We start from the raw sequence: 20,164 nt of genomic DNA, 5'->3' as shown, positions 1-20,164 counted from the left end.
TCTGGCTTATAGGGTTTCTGCCGAGAGATCAGCTGTTAGTGTGATGGGCTTCCCTTTGTGGGTAACCCGACCTTTCTCTCTGGCGGCCCTTAATATTTTTTCCTTCATTTCAACCCTGGTGAATCTGAAGATTATGTGTCTTGGGGTTGCTCTTCTCAAGGAGTATCTTTGTGGTGTTCTCTGTATTTCCTGAATTTGAACATTGGCCTGTCTTGTTAGGTTGGGGAATGAAAATTCTCCTGGATAATAACCTGAAGAGTGTTTTTCCACTTGGTTTCATTCTCACCATCACTTTCAGGTACACCAGTCAAACATAGGTTTGGTCTTTTTACAGAGTCCCTTGTTTCTGGGAGGCTTTGTTCATTCTTTTTCATTCTTTTTTCTCTAATTTTGTCTTCATGCTTTATTTCATTAAGTTGATCTTCCATCTCTGATATTCTTTCTTCTGCTTGATCAATTAGGCTATTGATACCTGTGTATGTTTCACAAAGTTCTCGTGCTGTTTTTCAGCTCCATCAGGTCATTCATGTTCTTCTCTAAACTGGTTATTCTAGTTAGCAATTGGAAGTAAAACACTCCTGAGCAAATGCAAAAGAATGGAAATCATAACAAACTGTCTCTCAGACCACAGTGCAATCAAATTAGAACTCAGGATTAAGAAACTCACTCAAAACCACACAACTACATGCAAACTGAACAACCTGCTCCTGAATGACTACTGGGTAAATAATGAAATTAAGGCAGAAATAAAGAAGTTCTTTGAAACCAATGAGAACAAAGAGACAACATACCAGAATCTCTGGGACACAGCTAAAGTGGTGTTTAGAGGGAAATTTATAGAACTAAATGCCCACAGGAGAAACCAGGAAAGATCTAAAATCAACACCCTAACATCACAATCAAAAGAACTAGAGAAGCAAGAGCAAACACATTCAAAAACTAGCAGAAGGCAAAAAATAACTAAGATCAGAGCAGAACTGAAGGAGATAGAGACCAAAAAACCCTTCAAAAAATCAATGAATCCAGGAGCTGGTTTTTTGAAAAGATCAACAAAATTGATAGACCACCATCAAGACTAATAAAGAAGAAAGGAGAAGAGTCAAAAGACACAATAAAAAATGACAAAGGTGATATCACCACCAATCCCATAGAAATACAAACTACCATCAGAGAATACTATAAACACCTCTACACAAATAAACTAGAAAATCTAGAAGAAATGGATAAATTCCTGGACACATACACCCTCCCAAGACTAAACGAGGAAGAAGCTGAATCTCTGAATAGCCAATAACAGGCTCTGAAATTGAGGCAATAATTAATAGCCTACCAATCAAAAAAAAGTCCAGGACCAGAAAGATTCATAGCCAAATTCTACCAGAGGTACAAAGAGGAGCTGGCACCATTCCTTCTGAAACTATTCCCATCACCAGAAAAAGGGGGAATCCTCCCTAACTCATTTTATGAGGCCAGCATCATCCTGATACCAAAACCTGGCAGAGACAAAACAAAAAAAGAGAATTTTAGACCAATATCCCTGATGAACATCAATACGAAAATCTTCAGTAAAATACTGGCAAACCGAATCCAGCAACACATCAAAAAGCTTGTCCACCAAGATCAAGTTGGATTCATGAATCCCTGGGATGCAAGGCTGGTTCAACATACACAAATCAATAAACGTAATCCATCACATAAACAGAACGAAAGAGAAAAACCACATGATTATCTCAATAGATGCAGAAAAGGCCTTTGACAAAATTCAACAGCACTTCATGCCAAAAACTCTCAATAAACTAGGTATTGATGGAACATATCTCAAAATAATAAGAGCTATCTATGACAAACCCACAGCCAATATCATACTGAATGGGCAAAAACTGGAAGCATTCCCTTTGAAAACTGGCACCAGACAGGGATGCCCTCTCTCACCATTCGTATTCAACAGTGTTGGAAGTTCTGGCCAGGGCAATCAGGCAAGAGAAAGAAATGAAGGGTATTCAATTAGGAAAAGAGGAAGTCAAATTGTCCCTGTTTGCAGATGACATGATTGTATATCTAGAAAACCCCATCGTCTCAGCCCAAAATCTCCTTAAGCTGATAAACAACTTTAGCAAAGTCTCAAGATACAAAATCAATGTGCAAAAATCACAAGCATTCGTATACACCAATAACAGACAAACAGAGAGCCAAATCATGAGTGAACTCCCATTCACAATTGCTTCAAAGAGAATAAAATACCTAGGAATCCCACTTACAGGGATGTGAAGGATCTCTTCAAGGAGAACTACAAACCACTGCTCAACGAAATAAAAGAAGACAGAAACAAATGGAAGAACATTCCATGCTCATGGATAGGAAGAATCAATATCGTGAAAATGGCCATACTGCCCAAGGTAATTTATAGATTCAATGCCATCCCCATCAAGCTACCAATGACTTTCTTCACAGAATTGGAAAAAATTACTTCAACATTCATATGGAACCATAAAAGAGCCTGCATTGCCAAGACAATCCTAAGCCAAAAGAACAAAGCTGGAGGCATCACACTACCTGACTTCAAACTGTAGTACAAGGATACATTAACCAAAACAGCATGGTACTGGTATGAAAACAGAGATATAGACCAACGGAACAGAACAGAGCCCTCAGAAATAACACCACACATCTACAACCATCTGATCTTTGACAAACTTGACAAAAACAAGAAATGGGGAAAGGATTCCCTATTTAATAAATGGTGCTGGGAAAACTGGCTAGCCATATGTAAAAAGCTGAAACTGGATCCCTTCCTTACACCTTATACAAGAATTAATTCAAGATGGATTAAAGACTTAAATGTTAGACCTAAAACCGTAAAAACCCTAGAAGAAAACCTAGGCAATGTCATTGAGGACATATGCACAGGCAAGGACTTCATGATTAAAACACCAAAAGCAATGGCAACAAAAGGCAAAACTGACAAATGAGATCTAATTAAACTAAAGAGCTCCTGCACAGCAAAAGAAACTATCAGCAGAGTGAACAGGCAACCTACAAAATGGGAGAAAATTTTTGCAATCTACTCATCTGACAAAGGGCTAATATCCAGAATCTACAAAGAACTTAAGCAAATTTACAAGAAAAAAACAACCCCATCAAAAAGTGGGAAAAGGATATGAACAGACACTTTTCAAAAGAAGACATTTATGCAGCCAACAGACACATGAAAAATTGCTCATCATCACTGGTCATCAGAGAAATGCAAATCAAAACCACAATGAGATACCATCTCACACCAGTTAGAATGGCAATCATTAAAAAGTAAGGAAACAACAGATGCTGGGGAGGATGTAGAGAAGTAGGAATGCTTTTACACTGTTGGTGGGACTGTAAACTAGTTCAACCATTGTGGAAGACAGTGTGGCGATTCCTCGAGGATCTAAAACTAGAAATACCATTGGACCCAGCCATCTCATTACTGGGTATATACCCAAAGGATTATAAAGCATGCTGCTCTAAAGACACATGTACACGTATGTTTACTGCGGCACTATTCACAACAGCAAAGACTTGGAACCAACCCAAATGTCCATCAGTGATAGACTGGATTAAGAAAATGAGGCACATATACACCATGGAATACTATGCAGCTGTAGAAAAGGATGAGTTCATGTCCTGTGTAGCGACAAGGATGAAACTGGAAACCATCATTCAGAGCAAACTATCACAAGGACAGAAAACCAAACACCGCATGTTCTCACTCATAGGTGGGAATTGAACAATGACAACACTTGGACACAGGGTGGGGAACATCACACACCAGAGCCTGTCGTGGGGTGGGGGGATGGGAGACGGATAGCCGTAGCAGAAATACCTAATGTAAATGACGAGTTAATGGGTGCAGCTAACCAACACGGCACATGTATACATATGTAACAAACCTGCACGTTGTGGACATGTACCCTAGAACTTAAAGTATAAGAAGAAAAATTCTTAAAAAAAAAATAAAATAAATAAAACAGAAAAAAAAGATAAAACCCTTGTATTTTTCCAGTCTTGAATCTATCTTTATACTGATCAGCAAACACCTTGGGGAGCTTACTTGTACACATATGGCTCTACAACTGAAAAAACTATTTTGGTTTCCAGTGTTTGTTCATGTTGAACTCTAAGGTTAAATATTTTGCATTTCAAATTGTGATGCGCATATAGCTCAGCTTGCTCATGACTGCAGCAAACCAATACCAAAGACCTTTTAATAACAGAACACATTCCTTTTTATACACATTCTTTCTCTAAAAAAAACTCCAGAGAGGAGAACTGCTGCTCTCTGATTACCATTACCCTAACTTTATTTAACCAGGTATTTTTCAGGAAATAAAGGAACAGGGACAGAGACTTTATATGGAAAGCTTTGCCTATCTCCAAATACTGTCATACTTAAGAGGTGAAGGCATTCTTCAGAGCTACATTTCAGATCCTGATCAAATTTCTAACATCTATGACCAAGTGCACAAATTTTTAAACTGTGGGATTTGCATTTTTTTCTACACATAAATGTTTAATGAATTTAAAAGTGGTTTTTAGTATGAACCTGACCACATATTGGTCATTATACTCTTCACTGAACTTTAAGACATTAAGGAATTTTATTTGTCTGGCATATAATGAAGGACATGCCCCCCCAAATTTTTTTTTTAATTTTTATTTTAGGTTTGGGGTTACAGGTGAAGTTTTGTTATATAGGTAAACCTGTGTCATGGGGGTTTGTTGTACAGATTATTTCATCACCCACGTATTAAGCCTAATACCCAATAGTTATTTTTTTTCAGCTCCTCTCCTTCCTCCCACCCTTCACCCTCTGAGAGGCCCCAGTGTGTGTTGTTCCCCTCTTTGTGTCCATGTGTTCTCATTATTAGTTCCCACTTATAAGTGAGAACATGGGGTATTTTTTTGTTCCTGCACTAGGTAGTTAAGGATAATGGCCTCCAGCTCCACCCATGTCCCTGCAAAGGAACATTCTTTTTTTATGGATGCACAGTATTCCATGGTGTGTATATAGCACATTTTCTTTATTCAGTCTACCATTGATGGGCATTTAGGTTGATTCCATATCTTTGCTACTGTGAGTAGTAGTGCAATGAATGTACACGTGCATGTGTCTTTATGACAGAATGATTTATATTCCTTCAGGTATACTCCCAGTAATGGGACTGCTAGGTTGAATGATAGTTCTGTCTTTAGCTCTTTGAGGAATCACCATACTGCTTTCCACAATGGTTGAGCTAATTTACACTCTCACCAACAGTGTATAAGTGTTCCCTTTTCTCTGCAATCTCATCAGCATCTGTTATTTTTCAACTTTGTATCAATAACAGCCATTCTGACTGGTGTGAGATGGTATCTCATTGTGGTTTTGATTTGCATTTCTCTAGTGATCAGTGGTGTTGAGCTTTTATTCATATGCTTGTTGGCTGCATGTATGCCTTCTTTTGAAAAGTGTCTGTTCATGTCCTTTGCCCATTTTTTAATGTTTTTTTTTTCTCTTGTAAATAGATGCTGGATATTAGACCTTTGTCAGATGCATAGTTTGTGAATATTTTCTCCCATTCTGTAGGCTGTCTGTTTACTCTGTTGACAGTTTATTTTTGCTGTACAGAAGCTCTTAATTTTAATTAGATCCCTTTTGCCAATTTTTGCTTTTGTTGTGATTGCTGTTAGCATCTTTGTCATGAAATCTTTGCCATTCCTATGTCCAGGATGGTACTGCTAGGTTGTCTTCCAGGGTTTTGATAGTTTTGGGTTTTACATTTAAGTCTTTAATCCATCTTGAGTTAATTTTTGTATATAGTGTAAGGGAGGGTTCCAGCTTCAATCTTCTGCTTATGGATAGCTGGTTATCCCAGCACCATTGATTAAATAGGAAGTCTTTTCCCCATTGCTTGTTTTTTGTCAGCCTTATTGAAGATCAGATGGTCATAGGTGTGCGGCCTTACTTCTGGGCTCTCTATTATGTTCCATTGGTCTATGTGCCTGTTTTTGCACCAGAAATTCTTAAATGACAAAACTGAATGAACTATCTCAGAAACTTCCTATTCAAATACAGCCTAGATGACCTCTTGATAGGTATTCAGGGAATTCAAATATCAGATGGGTTGGTCTAGACAAGTGATTCTGAAAGCTGATTAAATAAGAATCACCTGGGGAAGCTTTTAAAATCCTGCTCCTTTTCATGTCATAGTTCAGAAGTTATTAACTCTCAAGCTATTTCTTTGAACTGTTAATTGATATACTGTAACATCTACCTATTACTTCTACTCCCCACTATACAAAATATACTTCCTTATCTATAATATAAATATTCTGTTCATAGACTTAATGACAGTACAATTTTGCCTTGTGATAGTATGAATTTTCACTAATTTGACTGTACTACTAGCGTCTATATTAGCTTACCAACTCACAGAGGGCAGAAATTATGTCCCTTCCTTTGTATTTCATATATGTTCAGCCAAATACAAGAGCCCTAAAGAGTATTTCTTCTTAAATTTAGATTGAGAGTTAGGTGTGGTGGTGCATCCCTGTAATCCCAGTTACTTGGGAGGCTAAGGTGGGAGAATCCCTTGAACCAAGGAGTTTGAGACCAGCCTGTGCAATATAGAGAGACTCCATCTCAAAGAAAGAAAGGAAAGGAAGGAGGAAAAGAAAAGAAAGATAGAAAGCATTTAGTAAATGGCATTATATTTCATTTTATAAATTTGATTCCCAATCTAACCAGGGCTGAAGTTTCAAACTAAATTTCCAGGAATGCCTTAAAAGATGAAACCCTGGAATGTAGTTTCTAGTAGTTGGTTACAATTTGTGTAACAACAAAATCAATTTATTTCAGAAAGAATTTTTTAACTTGATGAATAAAATAATAACTCTTTCTACATCATGCAAATCTTGCCAAGTATCTATTAATTACAACCTTGCCCAACATTTGCATGCAAAGACGGTGTGCTTGAAAAAAGTCCAAAATTGATTGCCTCCTTTAATGTGCTGTTCTGGAAATTGAAAACATAAATGAAGATTTAATATTCCTTAATATTAGGAAAAATAATAACCTAATTCCTCCACCTTTAAGGTGCAAGATTATTTTTAGAGCTACATTTTGAGGTCATTATAAATTACAAAGTTTTAGGGGAAACATAGCACTAAAATCCAAAATAGCCAAATATTTTTCTTTGAATTTTCAATGTTTTCCAAAAGACTGGCATTAGATGCCTTTAAAGAATTATTCTTGCAAATTTGAAAATAAGAAGTGAAAAAATAGTATTTAAAAAAAATAAAAGATTTTATTTAGTTTACCTAAGTGAAATTACTATGTTCCTTTTGCTTTGAAAGAGTAAATGCCAAACAATCAAGGAAACTATTTGAAGTAATGGTGCATGGGTCATTCATTTATTTAACTTGGAACAATAAGTTTCTGATCCTCCAATTCCCAATAGGTTTCTTCATAACAGAAACCATCGTCCAAATTGAGAGTCAAAGAGTGTTACCATAAAAGAGATAACTGATTAAGTAAACTGCTGATGGAAGGAAAAATACCAGGGTAGGCAAGTTTAATTTTTTCTCAAGAATTTTTGATGAGTGAATGGAAGTTTAGTCACTGTGACAACAGGCCTGACACCTTTCACAAACAATAAGTGCCTTTCACTTTAAACAATGACTGAAATATTACAATGTCTTAATTTAAAACTCCTATCTCATCTCATTTAACTGAATGAGACACGGAAAGACCTCTGGCTTTCCTTCTATCTGCAGGGCCCAGATAGGAAAAGTCCTACACAGGAAGAAAGGACATCACCTCATTATCAATTGTCTTATTTCATTTTCTTTTGCCATAACAGAATATCTGAGACTGGGTAATTAATTTATAAGGAAAATAAGTTTATTTGGCTCATTGCTCTGTAGGCTGGGAAGTCCAAGGGCATGGCAGCAACTTCTGGGGAGAGCCTTCCCACTACATCATGACATTGTGTAGAAAAGAAGGGCAGCCAGGCACGGTGGCTCATGCCTGTAATCCACTTTGGGAGTGGATTACAGCACTTTGGGAGGCTGAGGCGGGCGGATCACGAGGTCAGGAGATCAAGATCATCCTGGCCAACATGGTGAAACCCCATCTCTACTAACAATACAAAAAAATTAGCCAAGCATGGTGGCACGTGCCTGTAGTCCCAGCTACTCAGGAGGCTGAGGCAGGAGAACTGCTTGAACCCGGGAGGTGGAGACTGCAGTGAGCCAAGATCATGTCACTGCACTCCAGCCTGGTGACAGAGCAAGACTGTCAAAAAAAAAAAGAAGAAGAAGAAGAAGGGCAAGTAAATCGTGTGCTAAGGAGCTCTTAAGAAGAAGTTAAACTTGTTTTTATTATATTACAACCTGCTCTGGAGAGAATTCCCTCCCTCCTATAAGAATTAATTAACTCCCTTGAGAATTAACTCATTCCTGGGATAAGGGCATTCATTTATTCATGAGGATAGAGCCCTGATGACCCAATCACTTCTTGAAGTTCCCACCTCTTAATACTGTTACATTAGCAAATAAGTTTCTAACACATGAACTTTTGTGGGACACAGTCAAACCACAGCAATAGTATCACACAAAACTGTTAGGGCAACTTTTCTTGAGCCCATGAATATTCAACATATTAACTAGCTGACTACTGTCATACACAGTGGCTTCTCTCTCTCCAGGAGATAAGAAATCAAAACAGGACTCACACTAGGACTGTCTAGCTGTGTCCTGTACCACTTCTGCTGTTCCCTGGAAGAAAACAGAGGGAACAAAGAAGGGACCATGATAGCTTCCCTCTCAGTTGCTCAGTCTTTGTCCCTTCTGTTATAAGAACAATTTCCAAAAGTTTCATTCCTATATCAATCTTTACTTAATAAAGTGAAGGGGAACTTTTTTCTAACTATCCTATCAAAATAAACTCTTCCATCTATTACTCCCCATTACACAAAATATACTTGCATCACTGCTCATCTACAACATAAATATTCTGTTTGTAGGTTTAATGACAGTATAATTTTGCCTTGTGATAGTATTAATTTTCACTAATTTGACTGTACTACTGGTATCTAAATTAGCTTACAATCTTTTAGAGGGCAGAAATTCTGTCCCCTTTCTTTGTATTTCATCTATCTCAAGCTGTTAATTCACAATTATAACCATGAAGAAGCAACGTTGTGTTAGTTATTCCACTTGCTGTAGTCTCCCTCTGTGCCCCTCAAACTCTGCCCAAATGCCCTCTACCCTGATCAGTCCCCCAGGAGTTGACCTCTGTGGACTGTGTCACCTAAGTTTCCTTGCCTTCTGGCTCTCAATGGGGATCCGCTATGAGGAGGGACAAACAGGAGATGAGACTGTAGGAGGAGAAAGAATTTGAAGTTTTATTACCTACCTCACCCACCACTCCTTCCTGCCTTGTAGCAGTTCTGGCAAGAGCCATAGCTTCTTCTATCAGGCAGCCCCTTTTCCATGGCTCCAGCAGGTTCCAAGTTCCACTAATACAGTTCACTCCCTTGCCCCTTCCAGTGGAAGGGCAATAACAACTTGTACTGTCACTAGTCCCTGGGTATGTCACCATCTCTGGTTGGTTTCCTTAATGCTGCTCACTCCTTTGTAACTAGTTGCTTCATTAAACTTTGTTTTATTAATTCATTTTAAGGTGTGTTATCTGTTTCCTGCTAGGACTCCGACTAATACAGCACTTTAATATAAATGAATTACTAAAACTCTCCAATCCTTAAAAAGAGAAAACATGCTTCACCTATTTCATATGAAGCATAAAGTCTTTACTTAATTCCAAGAGTTGAAGTCAAATTGAGACAGTCTTCAGATATCATACACAGCACTTCAGTTGAAACAAAGAAGGAAAAATATTTAACACAAATAAGAAGTTTTTTTTAATTTAAAGTTTCTTCTTACATGGTCATACCTCATTTTATTGCACTTCACTTTACTGCACTTCACAGATAACTGCATTTTTTACAAATTGAAGGTTTGTAGCAAACTTGTGTCAAGCAAGTCTACCCGTGCCATTTTTCCAACAGCATAGACACATTTTGTGGTTGTGTGTCACATTTTGGTAATTCTTGCAATATTTCAAACTTTTTCATTAAGGTTATATCTGTTATGGCGATCTGTGATCAGTGATCTTTGATGTTATAATTGTTGTGGGGTGCCACAAACCATACCCATATAATAGGATAGCAATCCTAATAGATATTATGTTGTATGTATTCTCACTGTACCAAATAACATTTGTGATTCATGGGCAGAGGTCAAAATATCAAGATGAACAAGAGTTTGGAAGAAGTTGATTCCAGCCCTCACAGATGACTTTTGGGGGTTCAAGACTTCAGTGAAGGAAATAACTGCAGATGTGGTGGAAACAGCAAGAGAATTATTAGAATTAGAAGTGGGATCTGAAGATATGATTGAATTGCTGAAATCTCATTATCAAACCTGAACAGATAAGGAATTCCTCCTTATGAATTAGCAAAGAAAGTGGTTTACTGAGATGGAATCTACTTCTGGTGATGATGCTGTGAACACTGTTGAAATGACAACAAAGGATTTAGAATATTATGCACACTTAGTTGATAAAACAGAAGCATGGCTTGAGAAGACTGACGCCAATTTTGAAAGATACTCTACTATGGGTTAAATGCTATCAAACAGCATCACATGCTATCTTTCCTGAAAGGAAGAGTCAGTTGATGCAGCAAACTTCTTCATTGTCTTATTTTAAGAAAATGCCGCAGCCACTCCAACAATTAGCAACTGCCACCCTGATGAGTCAGTAGCCACAATCATGAAGGCAAGACACTCTGCCATCAAAAAGGGCATGACCTGCTGAAGGCCTGGATGACTGTTAGCATTTTTAGCAATAAAATATTTAAGGAATGTATATTTTTAAAGACATAATGTTGTGTACACTTCACAGACTACTGTATAGTGTAAACATAAGTTTCGTATGTACTAAGAAACCAAAAAGTTCATGCAACTTGCTTGATTACGATATTTGCTTTATTGAGGTGGTCTGGAACCAAACCTGTAATATTCCCAAGGTGTACCTGTAATGAGGTTGTTATCCATTTTATGTAACAAGATGGAGCATATACAAAGAGTTGCTAACTAAGAAATTATCTTATTTCATGCAGTATGTTTAGTAAGGTACTAAATATCTTTCTGATTATCTACCCTTACTTGTGGAGAACTTAACTCCACAGACTTGTAAGGATCAAATAAGATAATGAATGTAAAGATTCCATCCAAATGTATAGTATTTTCTAGAAACTACATGTACACTATAAAAAAGGTTTTTTTTTTTTGTGGGGGTGGTTGTATCTTGTATCTAGCTAATATCAAGATTCTCTTTCAGAATACTACACTTTCTGTGTGGACAGGTCTGCCTCTACATATTTTCCAAAAGATTGTCTCATTCCAAGTATAAAATATCTGATTTTATTCTCAACATAGCTTATAGAAATGCAAAATTGATAGAAAGGCTCTTTCTAATTCACAACATTTCTCTACTAACCGCCCTGCCCCACAAAAAACTTTTTGAAAGTGTTCCTGTAGTTTCTAGAAAATACTATACATTTAGATGGAGCCTTTACATTTATTATCTTATTTGATCCTTACAAGTCTGTGGAGTTAAGCAAGTTTTCCACAGGTAAGGACAGAGAATCAGAAAGGTATTTAGCACCTTACTAAACAACACTTCAAGTAAATAAGATAATTTCGTTTCTTTTTTTTTTTTTGAGACTGAGTCTTGCTCTGTTGCCCAGACTGGAGTGCAGTGGCGCGATCTCCGCTCACTGCAAGCTCGGCCTCCCAGGTTCATGCCATTCTCCTGCCTCAGCCTCCCGAGTAGCTGGGACTACAGGCGCCCGCCTCTATGCCCAGCTAATTTTTTGTATTTTTAGTAGAGACGGGGTTTCACTGTGTTAGCCAGGATGGTCTCGTTCTCCTGACCCCGTGATCCGCCCGCCTCGGCCTCCCAAAGTGCTGGGATTACAGGCGTGAGCCACCACGCCTGGCGTAAATAAGGTAATTTCTAATTACTGTATTACAATGGAACAATACTAGTTATTCTCATTAGTAATTTAATATAGAGCCTGCAAGTAATCAAATAGCAAATGCCCACATGCACACTACTATCCCACACACTAAAACAAAGGGAATACTAAAAGGCATCAACTGACCACATGGATATTATATACAGTACAGCAAAAAAAAAAAAAAAAAAAGCCGTAAATAAATACCTAAAATGAAAGTAGTTTTCTCTCACAGGGGAAATAAAACAAAATGTATGTTTCCTTGAAAAATGCTTCCTTTAACATATACACAGAAAAAATACTTGGGTGAGAAGCAGTCAGGTGAGGCGCTCATAGGAATGAATCAGCAGGATGGTAAGAAAGATAAGGGGGCACAAATCTTTCTACATAAACAGTAATAGCTAGTCAGACTAGCTTTGTCATTGACTCAGTTAGTATTAATTGCATAAGCTATAGGCCAAGGTACTTTAAAAGATACTATGATAAATAGGAAAAATGAAAAATTTTTTGCATTCAAGCAGCTTCCAGCCTAGTTGGAAAGATAATACAGTCACAGATAAAACACTTTCATTGATTCAACATTTCCTGAGTAGCTGCAGAAAGGCACTGAGTTTGGCACCCTGAGAAATGCAAAGATGAAAGAAAAACAGCCTAGCCCTCCAGGAAGTCAACAGTTTGCTAGAGAAGATAACATAGGTATGCAGGTTTTGAATGAAGAACATCAGAAGTGCTATAGGAATGATCCAAATATTATGCTATGTGATTTCCAAACAGGGGGAAGTGATTCCTAAATGGGGGTTTGGGGAAGATGGCAGGGAGTAGACATTTGAGCTAGATAGCTTTTAAAGATTACACATGATTTGAGTACTCACTGATTGGGGAGGAAAGGCATTCCAAGTGAGGATCAACTGTGTTGTAAAGACAGACTCTGGAAAGTAAAGGGAAGGTGGGAGTAGTGAGTACAAAGGGTTTTTTTCTAGAGGGATCCCAAATTATATGAAGGTGTTTACTGGGAAGGAGAGAGAGGTCAAATTACAAGGATACTCAAAGGAGAATCTAAAGAGCTTATGTTGTTTATGGGATATGGGACATAAGAAAAGGGAGAAGAACACAGAGTATCTTAAAAGAGTTCTAACGTCAATGATAAGGAAAGAAAAACTGGGTTTATAATTAGAGAACATATAATTTAGTTAAGTCTGAAAGAGCAGACATGATTCTGACAGGCTGTTACAGGTTACATAAATTTATGAAAGTCATGATTCAGCCAGGCCAGCAATTCTTTAGTTGGTGCCATTCCCTCTAAATCTTGGGAGCTGGATCATTTTTGGTACCTTTTTAGATATGCTATCTGTGAAATGACACTGGCCTGAATAAACCCAAACCTCAGGAACTAAGGCTTTAACATACACACTTTAACACACACATAGACACAATCACATGCTCCCCAAATTCCCTTCAACATCCTTTTGGTAGGACATTTTTATTGTTTGCTATTTTTTTTTCTTTTTTTTGTTTATCTCCATTTCCTTGCTGCCATTTTTTATAATTATAAAATTAATTCAAATTAATACAACTTCAATGTAGGAAATCTAGTCTTTCATTGTTATCCATTTTAATACTGACTTAATAACCACAGTATGAATGTACTAACACTGACTGCTACAACTCTATACAGAGAGCCAGGGTGTCTGAAAATGGGCCGTATGTTCAAGGCTGGTATATGAATCAGCACAAAGATAATACTGGTCTCTTCAAGAATTACTTGGGGCTATACTCCTAAAAGATGAAGAAAACTGCTTCTAGACTACCTCCAGAATTCTCCTGGAATGTGTGAGTTAAAGAGGCCCAAAGAAGTCTGTCAGGACTCAAAAAAATTACTGAATATAGTAAGCACCAATCCAGATAACGAGTTGGATATTCATCCCATAGGGGTGAACAAATTTAGGCATATTCACAGATAAATTTATTTTTTATCAGGGATTACCTAGATTAGAATAATTTCAACCTAAATGAATTTTAATGGATTAGGGCTAAACTCAGAAAAATTAATGAGTCAAATATTGTTGGGTTTTACATTAGGCCAGTTTGATATAGAGGTCAACAGCCTAAGCTTTAAATTCTGTCAAAATGAATATGAAATTTAGCTATGATCTACTGTAATTGTGTTATCTTATGAAAGCCACTAAACCCTTACGAGATTTAAGAAAATAGAAATCATATAACACCTGTAAGAATTAAATTTGAAAATTAATAGACGGAAGACTGTCAGCCAATGGCAGTTTATTATTAACAGGCAATCACTGTGGTACCATTTCATACAGAAATCTACTGTCCATAAAGAATTAGTGCTTTTTATTGATTAAATTATTAAAGAACAAGCAAAGAAACCAAGGTATGGAGCAATCCTGAATGTTCTACAATGTATCATATTTATTCTTCAAGGTCCATCTCCATGAAGTGTTTTGTATTCCCCTTAATCTCACAGTCTCTTCCTTTGAAACCCCATAGCCTTGGGTTTACATCTCTCATAAGCACTTCTCATACTGTGGATTACAGTCATACATGTCCTTTTCTTACTAGCCACTCTCTCCTGCTCCTCATCATGCCCTATCTCTTAGAGCTGGGGATTTTAACCTGAGGAGTGTAAACTTCCTAAATTTATACACAAAATTAGTGTTTCTATATACCATATATAAATATATTTTCCTGGAGAAAATCCACAGTTTTCATCAAATTCTCATAAAAACTTTGAAAGTCAAAAAAGGTAAGGAACTCTTGTCTAGGAAATAGACTGATTTACTTATCCTTTTCTCCTCTACAGTGCTAGGCATTTACCTTGCATATCGATCAAAATTTATTGATATAATGGTTTATTAATAAATCATAAAATAAATTTTAGGTTTTGTTTAAATCTTTTTTTATTTTTATTTATTTTTGAGACAGGGTCTTATTCTATTACCCAGTTTGGAGTGCAATAGCATGAACACAGCTCACTGCAGCCTCGACCTCCAGGGCTCAAGCGATCCTCCTGCCTCAGCCTCCTAAGTAGCTGGGACCACAAGTGCACGCCACCACTCCCAGCTAACTTTTTTTTTTTTAATATTCTTTTGTACAGATAGGGTCTCGTTATATTGCCCAGGCTGGTCTTGAACTCCTGGGCTCAAGTGATCTTCCTGCCTCAGCCTCCTAAAGTGCTGGGATTACAGGTATGAGCCACCACATCTGGCATTAATGCAATCTTTCAAAATATATTTTCTTACTTGGTCTTCCTTTAATGTAAAAAATACATTAAGAATAGTGGTTATCAGGGGCTGGGGAGAATGGAGGATCCATGGAGAGTTACTGTTTTTTGTTTTTTAAGACAGAGTCTTGGTCTGTCGCCCAGGCTGGAGTGCAGTGGCACGATCTCGGCTCACTGCAAGCACTACCTCCCGGGTTCATGCCATTCTCCTGTCTCAGCCTCCCGAGTAGCTGGGACTACAGGTGCCCACCACCACACCAGGCTAATTTTTTGCATTTTTAGTAGAGACAGGGTTTCACCGTGTTAGCCAGGATGGTCTCGATCTCCTGACCTAGTGATCTGCCTGCATGAGCCTCCCAAAGTGCTGGGATTACAGGCGTGAGCCACCACACCCGGCCAGAGAGTTACTGTTTAATGGCTCCAGAGTTTCAGTTTGAGAAGATGAAGGCTCTGGCGATGGTCAGTAGTGATGGCTGCACAACAATGTCAATATATTAATAGTACTACTTAACAGTTTTGCACATTTTACCACCACAACAAAAAAAAGACTGTGTCTTACTCTCATGTAATATTAACTGCCTATTACATGGCAGACTCTTCATCAGAGGAAAGGAAAAAAGAAATATACTGGTTAAATTTTAGGATATAAGAAAGAATGGGGAAGAAAATCTCAACCTCTATGTATATGCAATGCTGGTGTTGGAGTATAAATACAAACTAAAATACGGTAATTTAATCATAAATCTTGTCCAAAGGGGCTTAAAGAAAAGTAAATGGAGGAAAAAACTGCTTAGGCAACATCGGTTTATCTGTGTGAGGTAAATTAAACTTTTTCAAGGTGCCAAGTCACTACTCAAGGCATAAATGAGAATTTAGCCCAATTTTGCTAATGTATTATCTATATGAATAATGCAAGTATTTTGTATGCTTGCAAAATGCATTCCAAGGTATCAGAAGCACACTTTTTTTAAATGAACATTTGGTAAATAATCTTAAAGTTTGTAAATATAAAAGATCCTAAAACTATAAATACCTTAAAAAGGAAAAAGCCAAAAAAAAAAAAAAAGAAAAATCACAGTATGAAAAAATGAATTATTTTCATATATCATTTTACTCCCATCTCATATTTTACAGTCTGCCTTACCAAAGAAAAAGTCTCAGACTCAATTAAGATTACAAATATGTTAAAATAGCAAAAGTATCTCTATTAATGAGGCTATACTGATATTTCCAAACAACATGTATATTTTGTTAAAAACTTAGATTCTAAACATTTTGATCATTAAATGTCAAGGAATTGTTTGGTAATCAGTATATAACTAATTAGCAAAGATATTTTAAAATTCTATTATTTTCCCAGAAATCCTTTTATTTATAGATTTGCAACTATTGTCTAGTGGAATCTAGGAAAATCTTTAGAAACAGATTCAATATAAAGGGCAACTACTGTATTAATATTTAAATTCCGTATCATAAAAAAGAAATGCACTACCATATTGAAGTATTATGTATTTGATATAAGCTATGTTTATTGCTTTCTTGACTTTAATATTAATTAGCAGACTATAAAATTCTCCCATAGTTGTATTTACCAAAAAGCCAATTTTCCTAATATTTATTCTTTTTTTTTTTGAGACAGTCTCACTCTGTCGCCCAAGCTGGAGTGCAATGGTGCTATCTCAGCTCACTGCAAGCTCTGCCTCCTGGGTTCATGCCATTCTCCTGCCTCAGCCTCCCACCACCTGCTTACAGGTGCCCACCACCACGCCCAGGTAACTTTTTGTATTTTCAGTAGAGATGTGGTTTCACCGTGTTAGCCAGGATGGTCTCGATCTCCTGACCTTGGGATCCGCCCACCTCAGCCTCCCAAGGTGCTGGGATTACAGGCGTGAGCCACTGCCCCCAGCCCCTAATATTTATTCTTATTCAGTATTCACTCAATAAATATTTATCGAGTGCCTGTCATGTACCAGTGGTATAAGTGCTGCACAGCAGTGAACCAGTCATGTTCTGCCTAAAAAATACTTAATGCTACTGTTTTCCTAGAACGCAGATTTATACTACCACCTCTGTGAAGTGTTAGAGCAGACAGATAGCTAGACACGAGCAGGAGGGAGAGCCCCTGAGAAAAGGAGGACTAGAAAAGCTCACACCCCAGAGACTACCCAAAACCTGCATGCTAGGTATGAACAGAGAGGACAGGAAATACCTATGCAGAAAGGAACACCCTCAAATACCCCTTAAGATGCCCAGTAATTGCTCACTCTACAGTTAAGCTGTCAGAATGTAGCTAGGTACATGCTGATATGAAGGGAAAGAGGGCAAAGGGGAAATTCCTAAGAGATACACAGGCATAGTAAGTACAGATTTAACCACTATATGACCTTCCTGGGGTGGCGGTAAGGAGCAACAATGCCATTAAGTAGACTTCATATCCAACACTGGGCACACACATGTGCATCAACTCAGAGTAAGAGAATCCTACAAAACTGTGGCAAGAACTAGTCAGGGACAAGGTAGAGACTTAAAGCAGAAGTGGGAAACTAGCCAAAGACAACGGCAGAGACTTGAGACAGGCAGGAACTTAAAGAGTCCACCACAATGAAAACTGCAATGTTGAACTCTCAGGGCTGCTGGCTCATTTTCTTTCCAGCAGCCCACTCTGCCTCCTCCTTCAGAGCATACTGTCTTTGTTACTACTTAACCCTTGCTGCTACTACTGCTGTTTTTCCAGCCTGCTCCTCTCTTGGCATGTACTTTCTTCAATAAATTCTCTGTTCTTTTTGCTAAAATTGTCTCTTGGACAAATTCTTTCTCCCAAGAACAAGAAACACAGACTTCGCTCTTCCTAGTAACAAAAGTGTCATGGTTTTATAAATATACTTATTCTGGTAATATTTTGAATAATTTATGCTTCTGATCTCTAATGAAAAATTTATAAGTGAATGAATATTTTTAAGACAAAATATTTGCCTAACATGGAGTTAGTTTTTTGGTATAGCAACAACAACATATCAAAAAAAGTACAAATTACTTTAAACTTTGAAGATTTACCTGTTATAGGAATATTCTGTGAGACTGATAACTGCACATCTCCAGTTCCTGGTGGCATGTCAACAACTAAGTAGTCCAGTTGACCCCAATCTACCTAAAAAGATGACATAGATTATATCATTGTATAAAAATTCAATGTTAAATAGTGATGTAAACAAAATTAATGTGTTAATAACAAATCTAAAATCATAGCTATCACTTGAGCCATTGCTAGGTACAAGGCACTATGCTGAGTCCTAAGGATACATGGATAAATAAATGACAGGCCCTTCCACTAAGAGGCCTTCTTTGAATGGCAAGTTTAAATTTCCAGATGACTCATCTGCATACACACACGCTAATATTGAACTCACTTCCCAGTAGGCTTCTATTCAGGACCATTCACTTATTTTTACTGGGTGTAGCCCACATTTTGCCTAAAGAAGGTATTAGCTTTTTGCCCCCTTTTTTAAAATTTTGCATTTCCCATGCTAATATAATTTTTTAAAGTTTATTATATTTCCTTCACAAAAATACACTAAGAATGAAAAACAAAACTTAATAATAAAAAATTTAATATAACTTGAGTCCCAATATTATTAACATTTTGATTCTTTCTTTCAAGGCATTTATTTATACCCAGAATATTCACCTATATAACCAAGTCCTTACTGCTCAGCCTTCATTTAGATAGGTCTCAAGGGTACCTCAGGTTCTTTACTACTCAGATACTTCTTCCTTCTGAGTCCCTAGTCTCCATTAATGGTCCAAGGATCTTCTCAATTGTAAAGCACAAACGTGGAATCACACTAACTCTTCCTTTTCCTTCACTATCCCCAATCAGTTATTCTGCCTTCTAAAAGTCTCTCAAACACACCCACTTCTCTCTTTCTCCACTGCCAAGAACCCAAGTGAGGCCGCCACCATCTATTATTATTAAAGCCTCCCAACCAACCTCTCTGGCTCCAGCACTGCCTATCTAGTCTGTTGCTAACAACGCTGAAAAATGGAAGTTTGACAGTGCTACATTTTGTTTAAAACTCTTCTCTTGCCTTTAGGATAATATCTAAGCTTAAGCTCCAGAACACTCTGCCTGTTCTTCTTCACTTGCTAATTCCTCTTCATTCTTCAGATCCCAGCTTAAAATTCACTTCTTTGGGGAAATCTCCACTAACTCCCATTAGATTAAAGTGTTTCTACTACATACTTCCCCTAATCACCTATTCATTCATTTGCCCAAGAAATGTTTACTGAATACCTACTATGTATTGGGCATTGAGCTAGGTATTGACAATTAAATGGTATCATGATTCCTGCCCTCACAGAAGTTACAATATAGAGACAGAGATATCAGGCAGATAACTATCCTCATAAATACATAATCACCAGCTTTATAATACAAGAAGCACCATGAAGACAGTAAAATGTACACAGAAAAGAGCTTGCTAACTTTGAGAAATTGAAAGATCAATATGGCTAGAGAGCAGTGAGAGAAGAGAAGGGTATCATTCATTTACTGTTGTTTCATGATCTGTCTTCCTATAAAACTGTAAACTGAGTTAGATCACCTTAGCACAGAATGGACAAACAGGAGACACTTAAGATGTTTTCTTTCAAGGAATGAATGGCTAAATGAACACATGCAAAGGCTTGATTTTTTTAAACCTAAGTGGAAACTGTATATAATTTCAAACTGTGCTCCTTAAAACTTAATAACATGTAATATGTCCTTTCCATATAATCATGCTTTTATTTATTTATTTATTTATTCATTTTTGTGACAGGGTCTCACTCT

At 37.3% G+C, this 20,164-nt stretch overlaps 1 protein-coding gene across 4 annotated transcripts in view; it reads right to left on the bottom strand.

Annotated features, from left to right (window-relative positions):
* NUBPL (NUBP iron-sulfur cluster assembly factor, mitochondrial) overlaps positions 1–20,164 on the bottom strand; it is a 322,052-nt gene that overhangs the window by 134,552 nt on the left and 167,336 nt on the right. For all 4 annotated transcript variants that reach the window (XM_058429741.1, XM_032180169.2, XM_058429740.1 and 1 more), the window contains one exon: positions 18,391–18,484. In XM_058429741.1, coding sequence (XP_058285724.1) covers positions 18,391–18,484 — 94 coding nt within the window. The remainder of the gene's footprint in view (positions 1–18,390; positions 18,485–20,164) is intronic.

This window comes from Hylobates moloch, unplaced genomic scaffold (genome assembly GCF_009828535.3).
Source record: "Hylobates moloch isolate HMO894 unplaced genomic scaffold, HMol_V3 SCAFFOLD_16, whole genome shotgun sequence".
NCBI lineage: Eukaryota > Metazoa > Chordata > Mammalia > Primates > Hylobatidae > Hylobates > Hylobates moloch.
Note: the sequence above shows the minus strand (reverse complement) of the source record. Positions and strands in the feature narration are given on the sequence as shown.